Raw genomic sequence first — 19,875 nt, 5'->3', positions numbered from 1 at the left:
CTTTTTCTAGTATCCGTTTAAATTCAGCTGATGCGTCCAACTTGGAAAATACCTTTGCACTTCCTAGTTCTGCTCAGAGTTCTACTTGTGTTGAGATGTGATAATGTTCTCTTTGAATATACCTGTTTAATTCCTTGCAGTCCAGGCAAATCTCCATCTTTCTTCTGTACCCATGCAGTGAACCCATTCAGCCAGTTCTTTAATAGATAAAACATTTCCTCTTGTTTCCATTCTGTCCAGTTCTGCTTGGACTGAACAGAATTATTGGATGACACCAAATACCATGAAAGACATTATACTATTGGCTAATCATAAACGTTTTTTTTTCCAGTGATAGTTCTATATTGACAAAGTCAACATGATTGATTATTTGTAACATTTTAGATGGTTCTAAGCCCAGGGTGGTTCTTTACAGATTAGATATTACCAATGTTTTTATGTCATCTAGAGTGCCTTTCTTGTTTGAAGTGAATTCATTGCCACCCAGTGGGATTACTGTACATGACTCAGTACATGACTTTAGACACATGGTTACAGGATGCAGCACTGATTCAGGCTTCGATCTGTTGTAGCCACTTTCAGTTATTATACAGATTTGCACACCAGCATCAACCTTATAAGCAATGAGGATTCCATCACTGGATATTGTTTTAATCCAGCCTTCTTTCTCATGGCACACCCTGTCTGTGCCTATTAAACATATGAGTAAATAATCTTCCTACTCCTTTGGCACTTTGCAGCACACTCCTGGCTCATGCATAATCTGTGGTCTACCAGGACACCCAGATCCTTCTCACTGCTTTTCCTAAGTGCAGAACCGTATGTTTCACACAATTGAACAGTATTTTGTTCAACTATATCAAGACCGTTTTGAAACTTGAATCTGCCTTTGAAAATGTTAGCAATCCGGAAAAGTTTTGTGTTGGTTGCAAATTTGATAGCATCTCTTCTATCCTCTTGTCTAAGTTATGCATGAAAACATTGAAGTGTCCTGTTCAGACTATGAAGCGGCCAGGCAGAATTATTATCAAAATACTCTTTATTAAATAACTATTTACAATAAATAAGTCCTTATGGTCAAGAGGTAGGCTGGTTCCGATCAAGACCAACTGGGTAATAACGAGGAAACCGGCAAGGTTACAGGAAAAGGCTGTAGTACAACAGAGGAGCAGGATTCACTGACGGAGGCTGGAAGGCTGGAAGAAGCTAGGGCACATGGCGATGCTGAAACTAGAGATGAATGTCCATGATCTGGAACACCACTAGAATTAGACTGGCACCAGGGAGCTGGGCGAGACCGAACTGGACCCTCTGAGTGAGTCTTGGCTACAGCGGCAGGACTGGACTGGGTGCGGTGACTCGGGCTAGGCTGGAAACTCTGGGCTGGAAGCTCAAAACGAGGCAGAGAACTCAAAGCAAGGCTAGACTTGGCTAGAGATACTGGGCTAGGCTGGGTACTCTGAGCTGGATGCTCGGAACAAGGCTGAGAACTCGAAGCAAGGCTGGACTCAGCTGAAGATTCCTGGCTGGGCTGGAAGCTAGGCACACAACAGGGCTGGACTGGAAGTTCTGAACTAGGCGAGTGATTCAAAGCACGACCAAACTGGACCACAGGTTCTAGACAAGGTTGCAAATCTGGTTCACAAGATAGGTGTGATGTTCAGGAACAATGCTGGGCACCTGGAAAGCAGCTAGGCTGGGCTGAAGATCCAAGGCAAGGCTGGAGATCAAAGGTGCGATGAAGCTTTACTTGAGACTTTGGACTAGGCTGGGAACTAGAGGCGCAGCAAGGCTGAACTGGAGATTCAAAGCAAGGCTGAGGACTTGAAGCACAACAAGACTGGGCTGGAGACTCTGGACACGGCTGGAAACTTCAAGCAAGGCTGGAAGCGCACCTGGAATGCACACAAGGAAGACCCAGAGGTTCAAAGCTGGATGCAAGGCTGAGGCTGCTGGGTTCAGCAAGAAGGTCCTCAGTGGCAGCGGAGGCAGGATCCAAGTCCACTCCACTAGGAAACACTGGTGCTGATTCCCCTCTGGTTACAGACGCAGTTTCCGACGTGGGTAAGGACTCTGCTGCTGGAACTGAGAACTCAAAGGATTGGTTGCCTCCAGCAGCTTGCTCTTCACGCATCTGCCTTTTATGCTGATCCTTTGCGCCCCTATTCCCTTCTGCACCCAATCGGACTGCCTTCTCCTTCGCGTACTTTTCCGCATGTCATTGGCACGCACTGATTGGAGGATTCAAATCCTCTGAAGACTGACCAATCAGCATCTGTGACACTTCCCGCACTGCTAACTCATCTCTGGGTTTTGCTTTCCCAGTTTCAGCCTGGTAAGTTTCTATTTCCCTCTCTGATTCAGAAAGAGACATGAAGGGTGCAGGACTGAATCCTGTGGTATCCTACTACTACATACCTTTCTCCATAAAGACATAGATCCCTTTAAGAACCATGTGTTGAGTACCAATATCAATCATCCAACTGCCAATCCACTTGCAACTTTCCATTTTACCAAGAAGGAGGCTATGGGCAACTTTATCAAATACCTTACTGAGGTCTAGGTAGACATCTTTGAAGCATATTACTGTTCCTAAAATGGCTGCCAGCCTCTGGAGCCATGGATTCCAACCAAAGAGTAATCTTTTTTCCAGGCATGAATCTTAACAAGATTTATTGAAGTGGAAGGGATATATTACAGGAACTTCAGCAACTAAACTATTTCCTACTAGAAATAATTTATATTTGAAAACATTATGGCAAAGCCTGTTGTAATATCTTTTTAAACAGCTTTTCTGTGAACAAGTGAGAATGTCGATGTCTTTATAGATAATGGACAAGCCAGCAGCTGTCTATTTACACAACTGTCCCCTGAATCCTTATCAGTTGTACAGTTATATTAATAAAAACCAACTAGAACAACAGTACAGCAGTGTATTGTATGGATTGTTCTGGTGAATGAACTTCATTGGGATCTGGATGAGGGGAGTGCACCCCTACTGGTCTTGTTAGACCTCTTGGCAGTTAAACAGGCTTATACTAGATCCCTCCCAGACAGAGCTGGACTGGAACAGGGCTGGACTGAAAGTTCTAAATTTAACAATAAACTTCAGGGCAAGAGCACCATATTAACACTGGTCCCACCACTCGTAACTCTAAATGGAGTTGCACCCCCTCCAACAGAGATGGCGTGTGACTTGTGAGTCCTCCTGGATCTGTAGCTCCTGCTTAAATAATAAGTGGACGCTGTTTCCCAGCTGCAGCTGGTGTACCAGTTACCACAGTGCCTGGACAAGGAGGCCATGACAACAATAATTCACACTTCAATTGTCATTCAGCCAGACTGCTATAACATGCTCTATGTGAGGCTGCTTTTGACAATCTAGCAGTGCAGTTGGTCCAAAATGCAGCAGCAAGGTGACTGCCAGGGAAGAAATGGCAAACTGAAGATGCTAAAAGCGAAGCCAACAACCGCAGAAGAATGAAGAGTGGACAAGTAGACCATTTCTCCATAATTCCTCTCCGGACAAGGAGATGACTTGAGACTGCCCACAAGTCCTCCAGACAGTTTCTCCTCATGAGAAGCATGAAAGACAGCAGTCTCCTGTGGGTTTAGAGCTCTGTGAGGCAAGGGAGAGTCATCTTCATTCATATCGTGGTGGGCCCCTTCATGGACACAGGGTTTGCATCCTACCTTTTCTGACCACTTTTGGAAATTGCTTGTTAACTGCTTTTCAACTATTAGGAACCTTTGGAGCAACAAGTTTTACAGCACTGGGTGAGTTTCCTTCAATCCTTGAAGGAAAGAAGTTTTAAATACAAGATTAAGGATTTTTTAAAAAAAAAAAATTATAAACAGCAAAAGGGTGATTAGAACATTGATTTTGGAAAGATACAAATCCAGATGGATTTGAAATAAGATTTTGAAATTAATTATAAGAATCCATTCCATGTGAAAATGCTGTTGTTTTGAATTCTTTAAAAAAATGATAGGATGGGACTTTGAAGGTTGGACACTAAAGATTACAATTAAAGGAGAAGAACACTTAAATGTACTTACTAATACAGAATGGGGCAAAATACTTTAACACTGGATGGTATTTTTGAACAATGGACCCAGAAGTTAATTTTAAGAGTGTCTGCCATTATTGATAGACTGTGTTTAAAAGATGTTTTGGAAGTGGAACAAGTTTTACCCGACAAGACTGAGACTGATCTGAAAGTGGATTTTAAAAAGGCAGGCTACAAGAATATGGGAAAAGATGCTTCCCTGGATATTCAAATGAAACCGATTGATATCTTAATGCTTACAAGGGATATACAAATAACAAACCAAAAGAGTGACCTGGATAACTTTCCTATATTGGATTTACAAAAGAGACTCCTCCCGCTGTTCCAAAGCAGCACACAAGACAACTTACCTTTCTGTGCCATTGCCTATTTACACCTGTGAACTGGCCTGAAGAACAGAGAACTTGCAAACTTGAGTTGGAGAAAGAAAGGCTGGGCAACCCCAATTTTTGGAGAGGTAAGGCTGGTTATCTTGCTGGGGGCATTTATATTCAACTTTATCCAACTCTTGATTATATTGATACTAACAGTTTTTTACAAAAACTTGGGGAATATGGGAGCAAGCCCCTTTTCTCCTTTTCTGCTGCTTTTCTTTTAAATTTTATTTATACATTTTCTTTCGGCTAACTTGCATTTTTAATAACCATTTTTGTCAGTTCAATCAGAAAGCATGGTATGAAGCAAAAACGAGAGATCTAGCTACAGTGTGGGTGAATGACTTGGCAGAAATGAGATGCATAAAACTTTCAGTCTAAGTATGTGGTACGGAGGGACAGAGAAATATTTCTACAAAGTCTTCATTAAGTTAAAGGATTTCCATAGTACATTCATGCAGAAATAAATTCCAGGAAGTTCATTTCAAGAATAGGATCCAGAAGTAAATTAAATTACCTTAATTCTAAACTTCCTGGAACAGCAATGAATTCTTGTTGAATCCTTGGATTCCATCTGTACCAGCTTTTCTAGTCTGATTTAGTAGTGGACTATAGTTTTGATCTATTCACCCAGTACAAAAATGGAAAGCATGTGTGCGTCATCATCACACTCACAATCCTGCTTTAAATTTTACTCTGCTTTTCCTTTCTTTTCCCCAAATGAACCAGATGATCTAATTCTAAAGATATGACTTTCTTTCTTTTAAAAGTAATATATCCACACATTGTTACCAAATGCTGACAGTGGAATTCCTTAATAGTTTACCCAGCAGAAAAAGGCATGATATCCCAAAATCTCTGTACGGTCAGCTATGCAGTGACAGATAAAACTGACTATACAAAAGCAAAAGAAAACAATGGTACAGATTGAAAAGAAAAAGATATACTGGGAATGGATGATACTGTACACATAAAAGATAAAGTGAAGATAGAGAGATTCACGATAGTTCCTTCCTGAATATGTAATAGAGAAAAATGAAATCATGCCATCATGTATCACTTCATAGCGCAGTTTCATATTATTTTAATGGATTTTAACCAGCTGTCAAAATACATTATTTTTCAAAAATAGTTTATAACGATCAATAAATAATTGACACTAGTCAAGTGAGCAATACCTAGATCTAGATCTTCCTCCAAAAGAGACCTTAAATAAGACTAAATTCAACAGCTAAAAGCAATTTAAAAAAAACAGCCAGCACAAAATGATCCCCATTTTTTTAAAAAAATTACTGCTGTCAAAGAAAGTAATTAGAACACCCAAAATAACCTTTTGCCCTAGGGAATTAAACCAATCCTTCCAGTTTTGCAATCTTCCATTTATAATGTCAGTTTTTTTTAAAAAATTAAAAATTATTTATTGCATAGAGCTTGCCTGCTTAAAGGTACATTAAATATATATATTTTAAAATATATTAAGCAGATGGCATCTACAACAACAGCTGTATATTTCTATGATGGTATAGATGATAACACTGGGTACTCTAATACCCTGTCATATACTGCATACATGTTCAGTAATCTCTCCCTGCTGGCCATACTAACTGCAAATTGAAAATGTTCTTGGGCCACTAAGGCTCTTTTTCACTAATTTTCATTGAAATCTTTTCACAGGAAAATAGGCCTCACCTCTACATAATCCACAAAAACAGTTAACATACACAAACAGAGCTTGCTTGATATATTCTGTTCTTTCTTTTCATGCCACAAGATGTCAGTAGAGTACATTTTCTTTAGAATGAAACCCAATTCCTGAGGGATGCATTAAGCCCAATACATATTCAATGGTTTAAAGGTGTAAGGCATGGCTTTCAAGCAACATAAATTGTTCCTCATATTGGATGTTCAAGACAAGAAGTGGGATCTGTGATATGATTATATAACTGGCCTTAAGCCGAGCTGATGCAGTTACTTTTTCAGATGGTGAGGAGGAAGATTGCATACCGGTACAGATGTTTTAAAGTTTAATGCCACATGATCTCCTTCAGGTTATTCCTCCTCTCTATTTGGAGATATTCCTTATATAGATTTTCAATGATCCCAGTAAGTTCCTTAGGACTTGTATTGACACCAAAGCTGGGTGTCTGCCATACGTTAGGAGAAAAATGCGCAACTTTTGTCAGCTGCACCAGGCTTCCACAGCGTATTAAGGACCAAACTAAAAGTTGAAGGAGAGGGCCCATTGGGAAGGCAGCTTCAGTTTCAAAGATTGAAATTGATGTCTTGTTCATATATTTCATTGCCCCAACCTACTGAAATGCAAAAAAAAAGGCAATTTTGACACCTACTCTGCATTAGAATAAAGGAACCAAGGAACTTTGGTGATACAGGTAGTCCTCACTTACCACCAGTAATTAGGACTAGGAACTTCATTGCTAAGCAACAAGGTCGTAAGGCGTGATGTCACATGACTGTGCCAACTTACAACGGTAGTTCCAGCAGTCCCAGTTGCCATTGTTGGGGAAATCCCATGCATTTGCAGCAGCCCGCAGTCACATGATCTCCATTTGTGACCTCCTGCCGGTTTCCCCATTGATTTACCACTTCCCCATTCACTCTGATTTGACACAAACCAAACTTACCATTCTAGGTAAGTTCACACATAGTGATAAGATATGATTTGTTAAATAAGCCATAGTGGTCTATAACAATATGCCATAAATCATTCTTTAAAACCACAATGGCTAGGTTAGCACATCATACCAAACAAACCACATATCTTTGTACAATACCTTTGCACCCAAACCTTTGCCTTGGAAAGACAATATGCACCAAATTCTGCTGTACTGATATTTCTTCTTCATCTTTAAGGCACAACTCTATTTTAGCTCTTGGGTCTCACTTATAAGAGCAGACAAGCAACATTTTGGCCCAACAAAACCAAACATTCTGGCATAAAATAGCACCAGTCATATAATAAGGAAATAGATTAGTATTTTGGACCAGATCTTTATCTAACAGCAGTCACAACAAGTTAGTGAGCAGCTGACAACACCAGTATGGATTCTCAATTCCATCCATCTTCAACCAATTCCATGATATCTACAGCATAAGGAAATACAGGTAGTCCTCATTTAATGACTACCTCGTATAGCAACTATTTGAAGTTATGACGGTGATGAAAAAGTAACTTTGCAAGCAATCCTAACATTTACAACCTTTGCAAGTGAAGAAAAGCTGAAGTAAAATCATAAGCACAGTTGCAGCTTCACTTAGCAACTGCTTCATTTAACGACTGAGTTGCCGGCCTCAATTGTGGTAGCTAAACGAGGACTATCTGTACAGCCTCTCAGCTTTGCCTTTTTTCTAGCAAAAAAGCCCACTGTGATGTTTAGTATTAAGCACTTTCATGGCCAGCCTCCTGTGAAAATACAAACTGCTAACCTTGAAAAGAATGAAGGGGCCGAAGGGGAAAGAGCAAAGATGGGTAAAAGAAAACATGTGCATAATTGACTAAGGAAGATATCAGAGTTTACTAGTATCCCTAAACTGAAATGACAGAAGAGACGCTAAGAGGAAGAGGAGGCAAAATTAACAGATGAGACAAGAGTATGATGAACAGGCAAATGATAGGATGAGCTGTTCAAAGGCAGCAAAGAAAGGGAGAATTGAATATTTTTAGGGTTCCAGGCTCGAAGCATCTGCCTCTGAGCCCTAAGCAATGCTGTTGTGGCGAGGAACAGAGGGCTGAAGTACAAAGGAGCATCAGACTCCTCTCAGAACCTCCACACTGAAATCTGAAACCATAATACAGCAGCCCCCCCTCCCCCGCCGCCCTTGCCTTCCAGAAGGCCTTGAAGATACATCTGCAATAAATAAATTAAATAAATAAATATTGCAGAGTGCTGCCCCGGGATGCCATGCATTTTTATACAGCTTTTATTTTTTATTATAGAGATTTTTATTTTATGGTTCTGGGGTTTCAGTTGTTTTTTTGTGCGCCACACAGGGTTGTTGTTACAATATGGGTGGCTACATAGGTCTTTTTAAATAAATAAATAAATAAACAAGCAAGCAAGCCTGAATATATCAATCTTTACCTGGACTACTGTTTCTCAACCTTGGCAGCTTTAAGACGTGTGGACTTCAACTCCCAGAATTCCCCAGCCAGCCTTGAAGAGTCAAAGTCCACACATCTGAAAGTTGCCAAGGTTGAGAAACACTGACCTGGACCACAATCACTATCCTCAACCGCTATAGTATTTATTGCTTTTGGACCGCCTGATTGTATTAGATAATTGACTATAGCATCTCCGTAGGACTGTTTTGCTGCCTTTTGTTCTCTCTTTCAATTCCTTCACCTCAATGGAACTGAATGCTGTAGTGTTACAGCTGGGGAGTGTGTGAAGCAGGCTCACTGACTGCCACATGAATTGAGCCGGTTTTCTGTTGAATGATTCCTGCCCCAGGCATAACTGACTGAACCTTCCTGAATGAATTGCTGTCATTATGAAAGTCTCCATTCCTCTGCATCACAATTCTGGCAGCCATTGACCTGGGCCAAAAGATCTTATAACTCATAATGTTACATCCACTGGGGAGGATATTTTCAGCCGCATTTCTATGGTGATGGAAACAAGTGCTGCAGCCTTTCGTTAGCAAAGTAGAGAAAGTATTTTAAAGTAGTTAGTTTATTAAAGATTAACTGCTGGATGTTCTACAACCAAACAAAAGTACTTTTCAGCGCAGCTTGCCTGTCTGAAAGCATCTTTAAAAAGCTAGAGCAACTGCTTTAGATATTACATGTTAATGTATACCTGTAGCGTATTCTACATTGGTATATCTAAAAATAAAGCTCAGTAATAGCCTGAAACCCTGTGTAAATATGAACATGCTGCTCTGTATAAGCTAACTTCTTACATTAAGCTACTTTGTTGACTTTATTGATCTGTTTTTACTCATTTCCTTAAGGATTTGCATATATGAGAAGGATGGTTAAGAGAATTGTTAACTACTCCTCCATCCATCATATAATATCTTACCACTGTTTCTTTAAGCAGATGTCTCTAGATAGCCTACTCTTCTTCAGCCTCAACTCCTCCTCTGTAACTGCAATACAGTATTATTTTACGGACTTGATGTGAGAATTGCTGAAATGATGCATGCAATGCACTTAAATATTCTAAAGTATTACAAAAATGTAAGTAGAAACTATTATTTTATAGGGTGGTGCAAAGCTTTCCAAATGGGTTATTTGGAAAGCCTGTTAGCATGAGCAAAGCTTCTGTCCTCCAAGGGTTAAAATAGCCTCATCCTCTGCAATGCTTTCTCAGCTGCTTCACAGCTGCCTACGCATACATGTGCATGCACAAACAAGTCTTCTGCCAGGATCATCAATGAAGTGAAGGTGCTGCATGTGCACATACAGAAGGGACAGCTGGGGACAGCCTTCGAAACAGTGGAAGGAGTCTTCCAAATATACAGTTCTTTAAACTGGAAGAAGGGGTACTTGCATGATTTACAAACCCTGCCTTTCAAATGCTTACACAGATCTTTTTATGTCACTTAGCCAGTATCTGGTATCATCTCGTATTGTCAGTCTTTTATACAGATAATTACACTGAAATATACAATGGTTTGTTTATTGTAGAGAAAGCAAAAGCAAATTATACACCTGGAAATTTTTCTTCAGGATGTAGCGCCTCACTTCCCATTATATGCATGCTAAACATTTCTGCTGTGCCAACTGCTCTCAAGGGTTTCTGAAAAACTGGCTCAGTGACATCATTAGAGCCATAGTTCCCATTTTCAAGCTAAAATAAAAAAATGTCTATAACCATAAAACTCCAAAAAGAGAAATTCTATGGGGCATACCCAATGCTAGTAATATAGATAGAAAAGCTAACTATTTGTACAGCTTTTATGAATGCTTAGGAGACTCTGAGACCCAGTTTGGTGTAGTGGTTAAAGCCCTGGGCTAGAAACCGGGAGACCATGAGTTCCAGTCCTGCCTTAGGCACAAAGCTGGCTCAGTGCCCTTGGGCCAGTCACTTTCTCTCAGCCCTGGGAAGGAGGCAATGGCAAATCACTTCTGAAACACCTTGCCAAGAGAACTGCAGGGACTTGTCCAGGCAGTCTCCAAGAATCGGACATGACTGAAGACTTTATTTCTTCTCAATTTCATGGGTTAAATTTCAGTTCAGTTCACAAAAGGTTTTCCACTTCAACTGCAACCATAAGTGTGTGCTGACCTTTGCACAAGGAAGGCCTGTCATATGTCCAGTGAAAGGAAGAAATAAATGTGTCTTCCTTATAAGCAATATAATATTTATACCCGTGTTGCCGAAACCAAGTACTTTCATCGTGGGTGCAGAAATTTTCAATTTACTTACTAGGATTTACTTACTGTGATTTACTGAACACAGTGAGGTTTTTGAATACAGAATTCAAGCAAAAGAATTGTTAACATCAGAAACATATGAATTGAATTAAAACAATTAAAGTTTATTATTCCTTAAATAAATTATTGCCATCTTAAAAATCCCATTTATCTAAGAAAAGGTACAAGTGCTAGTCATTCCACTTGAGAGAGTGTTGTATAAACAGAGCTGGGTCACAGACATGGAATCTGAAGCCCAACTCAGCAGTCACGCTATAAGGAATGAAGCTGACAAGGCAGTTCTCTTCCAAGCTAGAGACAACTGTTCCGTTATGTCAACAGAAATCAGGTGCTTGTCAAGACTCTCAAGAAAACAGCAAGAATCTAGTTGATTCAGAAAAAAGGAAGGGAGGAAAAAGCCTAGACTGTAAAGCCATGAGCACAGGCTTTGATTTCTGTGTACTGCAGCAAGCAGATCTTCTGGGTGTATATGGCTTTATTCTTGTCTACAGTAAAGAGACTAATCTTATCCAGTTCTGCCTGAGAGCCTTTCCCTGAATTAGCCAATTCCTGAATAAAGGATTAAATGTGGAGAGCTGAGATTAACAGCTGAGCCTTCTGTAAAGCCTGATATATGCAGTACATTCTAATGTATATATTGTAAATTTGAATAAATATCCCAGACATTCATTGTTAAGGTTGTGGAGACTTCAAAAATGATTCAGAAGTGCTACATACTTCACACAAGCACAGCAGCTCTCTGCTATACGTTAACCGAGCTTTTGTCAAGCTTCCATGATATCTGGGGAAATGGTACCACTGCTTTAACAGTTGCATTAAATTTAATGAATGGGATCTGTAAAGCCTAAGCACATTTCTTTCAGGCTCTCACAGAAGCCTGCAAAAAGTCAAGCTACTTAAATGAATAGCAGAGAAATGCTGCATTTTTACTTGAACAATGTCTGAAGTGCTTCTTCTGAATAATACAAAATATCAGAAGGATACTGAGGAACTGGAAAGAGTACAGAAAAGAGCAACAAAGATGTTGAGGGGCTTAGAGGCTAAATTTTATGAAGAATTTGAAAAGAACCATTGGGTATGTTTAGGCAAAAAAAAAAGAAGGCAAAGGGGGGACATGATAGTAATCTTCTAATACCTGACGGGCTGTCACAGGGAAGAAGGTGTGGATTTATTCACAGTGCCTAAGATCAAGAAGCAGTCGTTAGAACAGAAAACGGTGATACTGAGTGGTTCGAAATTGGAAAAGGTGTGCGGCAAGGTAGTGTACGTTCACCCTGCTTATTCAATATGTACGCTGAACAAATAATTCGAGAAGCAGGAATGTACGAAGAGGAACGTGGTATCAGAATTGGTGGAAGACTCATTAACAACCTGCGATATGCAGATGATACAACTTTGCTTGCTGGAAATGAAGAAGACTTGAAGTACTTGCTGATGAAAATCAAAGATTGTAGTCAGCAATACGGGCTACACCTGAATGTGAAGAAGACAATGATTCTTACAAATGGACCAATAAACAAAGTCACAATAAATGAAGAAGAAATTGAAGTCGTCAACAATTTCATTCTACTCGGATGAACCGTCAATGCCAAGGGAAGTAGTAATCAAGAAATCAAATGACGTATCACGCTGGGAAAATCTGCCATCAAAGACCTATTTAAAGTTTTCAGAAGTAAAGACGTCAGTTTAAAAACAAAGGTGCATCTGACTCACGCCGTGGTCTTCTCAATTGCCACATATGCCTGTGAAAGTTGGACATTAAAAAAGGAAGATAGAAGAAGAATTGATGCATTCGAATTGTGATGTTGGCGAAGATTATTGAAAATACCATGGACTGCCAGAAGAACAAACAAATCAGTTTTAGAAGAAATACCACCAGAATGTTTCCTAGAGGCGAAGACAACTAGGCTTAGACTCTCATGCTTTGGGCACATCATCAGGAAAGACCGATCACTTGAAAAGGACATCATGTTTGGTAAATTCAAGGGCCAGTGGAAAAGAAGACCTTCAATGCGATGGATTGATACAGTTACAGCAACAATGGATGCAAACATTGGAACAGTCAAGCATATGGCACAAGACCATACAGCATTTCATTCTGTTATACATAGGGTCGCCATGAGTCATAAACAATTCGACCGCAACTAACAACAACAACAAAGGGTAGTACAAGAATCAGTGGTTGAAGCTTTACAGAGAGAGATCCAAACTCAAAATGCGCCATTTCCTGACCATGAAAATACTAAGGAGTAGAACAGCCTGTCTCCTAGAGTCTTAGGTGCTTCATCATTGTGAGGTTTTCAGACAAAGTGTGGACAGCTCTTTGTCTGGGATGATCTGGAGATTCCTGTCCTGGGCAGGAAATTGGACTAGAAGACCTCCGAGGTTCCTTCCAAACCTATGATTTTATGAATCAATTTTTTAAATCTGCACAGCTTTATTCATTATATTATTCTTTACAAGTCACTTCTCCATCTTTGGGAGGCTACAGCAAGTTCAGCTAAAGTAAGCAATAATTTTATCATTACTACTCAACAAATTGAATTTACAATTCAACAATTTGCATTTACTATATCGATAAATCATGCCAGAATAACGAAGCAGTAAAAGTCTCACATTATGTCTGAGGAGATCCAGCTTCAAGTCAAGGCACAATCATGAAAGCTTCTGAATGATTTTGGGCCAGTCGCAATCCCTCAGTCCAACCTACCCATAAAATGCGGGGGGGGCGGGGGGGGCAGGGAAGGTTGCAGAGAAGATTGCTATGTATATTGCATGGAGCTTTTAGAAAAAAGGTAGTATAATTATGCATATTTGTAACAACAACAATACTATCATATGAATGCCATCTACTGAAAAAAAAGACCTCTTACAGTAGTTCCAACTAAAACTTCTATAAATAGCACTCAATTGTCAACATGTCCAAAGATGTAGTGTATGACAGGGATTTTAGTCACACCCAAGGAAGTGATAAGCTCTGACAGAGCTAAAAATATGAAGCTTCCTCGGCTGATCAACTAGGACGCAAGAGGAGAAACAACTAGAAAGAGGATATTATCTCAGTACTCCGTTGTGTTTCAGGAGGTTATCAGTATTATTTCACCAATGGAGAGAGTTGTTATACGCCATCAGGTGGAAACTCCAATACGGTATCAAGAGCATTTTGCTGATCAAGATTTGGAAGCCTGCAAATTAAACCACTCTCTGTTTGCTTTGCCAAGTCCAGCAGAGCCTGCACAGACAAGAAATATACATGCATCCAAGAGTGTGGCTGAAACAGAGCAGAAAAGCACAGATGAAGCAAATCCCAAATTTCAAGCCCTACTAGACGTAGTTCAGTTTCGTCCTGAAGATGTCATCATTCAAATTTTTGAAGGCTGGCTGCTAATCAAAGCTCAGCATGGACCCAGGATGGATGAACAGGGCTTTATAGCCAGAAGCTTTACTAGGCAATATAAATTGCCAGAGGGAGTTGAAATGAAAGATCTGAGTGCTCTCTTCTGTCATGATGGCATTTTGGTTATTGAAACTAAGACATTTGGCAGTAAATAAATTCTTGACTTCCTGTTACTGGTGAGACAAATATTATTCCTCCTTGTGATGTCAAGCATGCAGATTTGGGTTTAAGGCAAGCTTTCATATACTTTATTCAGTTTGTTGAAGAAACTGTTTGATGAGCTTGTTTGTGTGATGTGAGACACAATATTTTTCTCCTTACAGCTGCATGTGTACAGCCAGACATTCTTAGGAGAATAGAGAGAGAAGGCTTGAAAGGAAACAGAATAGATATAAAAAGAACATACGAAAGGATATGAAAGGATCTACAAAAGAGAAAGGAAATGGGAGGTTGCATTTAACAGCTAAAGGCTTTATACTGAAGGAAAAAGTTACTTTTAGGTGTTAATTAAATGGTTTAAAATTAAAATGGTTTAATTAAAAGGCTTTAATTAAATGGTCTGCTGTATAAGCTTTGCTGTAAAGCAGTTCATACTCCTGAAGAGACATGGCTGCCAATCTAAACGATGCTAAACAGTCCCAAATATATGCAGATGCTGATTATTTATTGCATGTAAAAATTCGTCTTCAAAGAGATTATTGTTTCCAACAAAGATTTTTTGTATGTCTTTCTTTAAATACTTGGCTATTCTGCTTTTGGTAGAGTAACAGCTGTTTAAATCAGACTGCCTTCTTTCAAGTGTAGTTATGGTAAGTATGATTGCCATTCTAAGTATAGTCAAAGAATTTGGAAAAAGATCCAAGCTAAATACAGGCTTTCATTATGGACATATTTGGACACTTTGAAAGACAGAACAAAGTTGCTGTTGATTTATCTATGTTTTAAAATATTTTTAAAAGACCAGGTCCTGATCTAGAAACACCGATCAAAGAGTTCTACCGACACCAGCTATAGTCTGTTAGATGATCTCCTGGGAGAATGGAAAGGAAAAAAAGACTGTTCAAGAGTCCTAAAATCCACAGTTCCTCATCCTAGAGATGATCAGTATAGATCTGGGTTTCTCAACCAGGGTTCCGTGGATCCATAGGACTCCGCAAGAGGTCACTGGGGTTCCCTGGGAGATCACAATTTATTTAAAAAATTATTTCAAATTCAGGCAATTTCACATTAAAGAGGTAAGTTTCATTCTTTATTTTTAGTTTAAGAACACTGTTAATGTCTATATACACAGGAAACAAATATAATAATTTTGTAACTTCTGGCCTATATTTGAGCCTGAATATGCAGGGGTTCCCCAAGGCCTGAAAAATATTTAAAGGGTTCCTCCAGGGTCAAAAAGTTGGGAAAGACTGGTATAGATACAGGGCTGACTGGAAGTTTGTTTTAAATGGGCAATACCAGCAATGTGATCATTCATTAAAGGCCTCCCACCATTTCCACCTAGCACTTCCACAGGTTATATTTCAGTGGAATGACGTACAAATAGGAATGTCTTCTGCCATATGAGTATCATTGGCTAGATCTGGCCAAAAGAAAGTTAAATTTACAATTGCTTAAGAACCATTTCATATGTATCCCCCACTTCACTTACATACTTACACATGATGTTCCAGATGTATGCTTAGGATGACAGAAGTGTATTTAGATTCTAGAAACCATGTAAGAGGAGAAAGCACACCGGTGTGTTAGAAAAAGATAAGCCCAAGCCAATATGGAAAATGACGCATCATCATCACCATTATCATCACCATTATCATTATCATCTTTATATTAATATCATCTTTAAATTCCTTGTTTCTAAATCTGCTTTTAAAAATAATCTATGGCTATTTGGACATACATAAACATATAATCTGCTAATAAATATTAATTATTATAACAGATACAATATTGTTGTGAAAATGATGCAGAATTTATGTTTAGAAATAAGGCTTGTGTTTCTGAATGTTGCCAAGGGCAAACCTACTACATGCGCAGCAATATTTTTGTAATTGAATGATGTATTTATTTACAAAGATGCCCAACTTCAAGACTCCGAATGATAGTAAGATAGTTATTGATGAAACAAGAAAAAATATTGTATTATTTATAGTTCATTTTTTCTTCTGATTTTATTACGAGTCTAATATTCTGCTGGTATTTTATTTCTGTATTCTATTTGCTGTACATTGTGATTATTTCTGTAATTCATTACAGTCTCATAGAATGAATATTATAGGGATCAAATCAAATCACTTGCTCCATAGTGACTCTGGGTGGCATACAATATTAAAAACAAATCAACAATAATAATGAGAAAATAAAATAGTAGATACCTAGAAAGAGTAAAACTAACACCTTCTCAAACATACAGCGTTCTCGCCACCCTATCCTAACTCTAACCCTGGAGGAAGGATCAGGCCTTAAGAGCCTTAAAATCCCATATGAATATGTCCAGGGTTGGGACACTAGAATTTCTGCAGGGATGCTGTTCCAGAGGGCAGGTACCACAACAGACAAGGCTTGCTTCCTGGGTCCCATCAGACAACACTGTTTAATTGATGGGACTTTTGAGCATGCGATCTCTGTTGGATGAAACAAGATGGGCAAACATTAGGGAGCTGGATTGTTTCTCAGATAGCCAAGCCCTCAGGGTGATAACCAGCACCTTGAATTGCATTCAGAAGCCTACTGGTATAGTTTGCCCATAACTGGTATGGTTTGCCCATAATATGGTTTGCCCATAACTGCCTGTGCTGCTGCAATGTGGACAAGCTGCAGCTTCCATGTAGTCTTCAAAGACAGCCCCAAGTAGACTGCATTACAATAGTCCATACATAAGGTGACCAAAGCATAAGTAACTGTCCTGAGGTCTCCCCGGTTCAGAGTATAATTGGCACACAGTGTTAATCTACACAAAGGCCTTCTTCATGACAGCTGCCACCTGCCATAATCTGACAGAGAAATATACTTTTGAAACTGCATGTTAACTTTCTTCAAGTGCTTTGGGAATAAATAAAATACATATTTCATTAAAGAAATTAAAAACAGATTTGTGTAAGTTGAAGAAATCACAAAAACCGGTCCTTATAGGTATAAGATTATTTCCCAGTCTGAAACTAATGTTCTCTGTCCCCAAAGTTCATCTTGCATCTATTATTATCCTCTTTAAAAATGTAAACTTTATGAACTATGAACAGTGAAACACCAGTTCAAACCATCCAGAGAAAATCAAGTTTATTATGAATGAGCAGATCAGCTCCAATCCTATTCAAATGGGTGATTTTTTTATATCATCAATTCAAATAATTACTTCCATAAGAGCACCCAATTCAATACAATTCAACCATTTAACTCAATTCAGAAAATTAAATGGATTTGATGATTCAACTTCAGTTTCCAAATTGATTCAGAAAGTTATTTTGATTTAGAGATTTGATCAAACTGTCTTCGAATATAGTCTCCAAAACAATGCTATGCATGCTGTAATGTCTGCAAGAAAATAAGTGTGTAGAAAATTGCATACCCTTTTGCTTTGGATTTTAATGTATTTATCTTAAGAAAAGATCCACATATCATCTGAAATCAAAGAGAGACTTTCTTCTATATGGAAGAAGTCCTCTTACTTTCCTTTTCTTCAGAAAATAACTTTTTTAGTTGGGGTAAGTTATTAGAGAAAAGGGGAAGTCAAAGGCAACTGCAGAACAGTATTAACATTTTCAAAAGTTCGTACTGTAAGTGGTAATTCAGGGGAAACACAATTTATTTTTTAACATAAAGGAAGAATACTCCAAAGAGCCCAAATAATTTGGAAGTCACAACAGGAGTTTCGTGCCCACAATTCTAAGTCTTACACAGTAGTTTCAAACCAATTGGTAGAGCAAGTTCTACAGAGAGGGACAAAAATAGATCCTTAATTAACTCAGGAAGACTGACACCAATACTGACAGCAGAATTTTTTTTCTCAGAAGAAAAATTCATTCCATAAATATGACTTTTAACTGGAAACACCAGATGATTCAATAAACCAATTCTATTTGATTCACATGTGAAATTAAACTGGTTCTATATAAGAAATGCACATATTAATCTGATTGGCATTTTAAAAAACACCTTTTAACATTTTCTATACATAAGTTTTAGCTTCCAGATTTTTAGATAAGCAATTTTTTCAACATTTTCATAGTGAAACATTTTTTAAAAACTAACGGTGATACTTGCCTATTTAAAAAAGAACTGTTCTCAGTTCCCCGGGGAACATGATCCATTCATTCAAAATTAGGTAAACCTTTATCATGGTCTTTGACTGACATGTGTACATATTTCATTCAACAAATAACTTAACATGCAGTAGAAAGAAATTAGTGAAATCAACAATAATAGCGGAACTAAAGAGTGATTTAAAGGAAAAGAAAAAGATTTTAAAAATGGTTTGTTACCTTCCTTGTAATAGTGCTCTCTTCAGAAATTTGACTGTATGTTTTTCCACTATTTTTCATCTGAAAAGGATTTAATGGAATTCTGTTGGGAATTTGTTTGCAACAAAATCTGAGATTTTAGAAGTGAGCTCTTTAGGTTAATGTAATCTTTTCCCCCAAGCATAATTAATTTAATGCAACAATATACATTTTCATTCACAAAAGTGTATTTCATATACTGCCTAATTCCATTAAAAAAACCCACAGCTCATTCATTTTCTAAAACAATTGTAAAATATCTCAGTTCCTTGTGAATCCTATTTAAACACTTGGCCTTCTTTATGCCCTCTCTAGGAAGATGATGAGATCAGGAGCTCCGTCCAGTTCTCTTTTCCAACTCCTTCATCCAGCCTGGTGGCAATATAGAAGGAAAGCAGGCTGAGAAAGAGAATGGGTGTCCTCTAGCTTTGCGCACTGCAGTAGCAGCTTTTTCAGCCCCAATGGGAGGAAAGACATCCATAGTGACAGCCAGGTTGGGTGAAAGATATGTGAGGAGCATTTATATCCTGCTGGGAATTATTTTGAGAGTGACTGGTTTGATTACAGTCATGTGGTACGATCATGCCAAATGCATATTCCAAACAGAGGCTCAACTCCATCATTAATCAATATTTACTGAACATAGACCCAAACTAAGATCCAACCTACTATTTGAAGGACTATCTTTGGCTCTAAATCTATGGAACTTTCTCATAATCTATGTTTCCTCCTTAATCAATACTTGAACATAGTTTCTTTTTTCTTTTATTTCATTTCATTCTGTAAGTAGCAGACCGAAATGCCATATCTCATTTTTTTTCAAAGCCATATCCTCAGAACTGATTGTGAATTATACACAGAAATTGTTTGAGTTACGGAAGCTTACTGTGGTCTTGAAATCCAAAACCAGTTGTTTAGTTCTTTGAAGCCCAGTCGTTTGAATTGTCTGGATTTGATATAACTATAGACGCAGCACTAATTGAATCTATATGTCATGTACCTAACTGCATTTCCAGGTATGTTAACAATGCTACTGAAATATAACTCAAATGAACTTGTTGTATAATATACTAATGATTATTTTGGTTTAGTACATTTTGTTGCAGTATCATTTGTGCCACAATCAGCCAATATGGAC

General features: G+C 38.4%; 1 protein-coding gene across 1 annotated transcript; it reads left to right on the top strand.

The window, feature by feature from the left end:
• Positions 1-13,928: 13,928 nt before the first annotated feature.
• Positions 13,929-14,576, top strand: HSPB3 (heat shock protein family B (small) member 3). Its single transcript, XM_063296751.1, has one exon. The coding sequence runs from the start codon at positions 13,950-13,952 to the stop codon at positions 14,394-14,396; it is 447 nt and encodes a 148-aa protein (XP_063152821.1). The 5' UTR covers positions 13,929-13,949; the 3' UTR covers positions 14,397-14,576.
• Positions 14,577-19,875: the final 5,299 nt, after the last annotated feature.

This window comes from Candoia aspera, chromosome 2 (genome assembly GCF_035149785.1).
Source record: "Candoia aspera isolate rCanAsp1 chromosome 2, rCanAsp1.hap2, whole genome shotgun sequence".
Taxonomy (NCBI): domain Eukaryota; kingdom Metazoa; phylum Chordata; class Lepidosauria; order Squamata; family Boidae; genus Candoia; species Candoia aspera.
This window is presented reverse-complemented; position numbering and strand designations above follow the sequence as displayed.

Coding starts and splice junctions, on each gene's coding strand:
- HSPB3 (XM_063296751.1), top strand. CDS start 13,950: ATGGAGAGAGTTGTTATACGCCATCAGGTGGAAACTCCAATACGGTAT.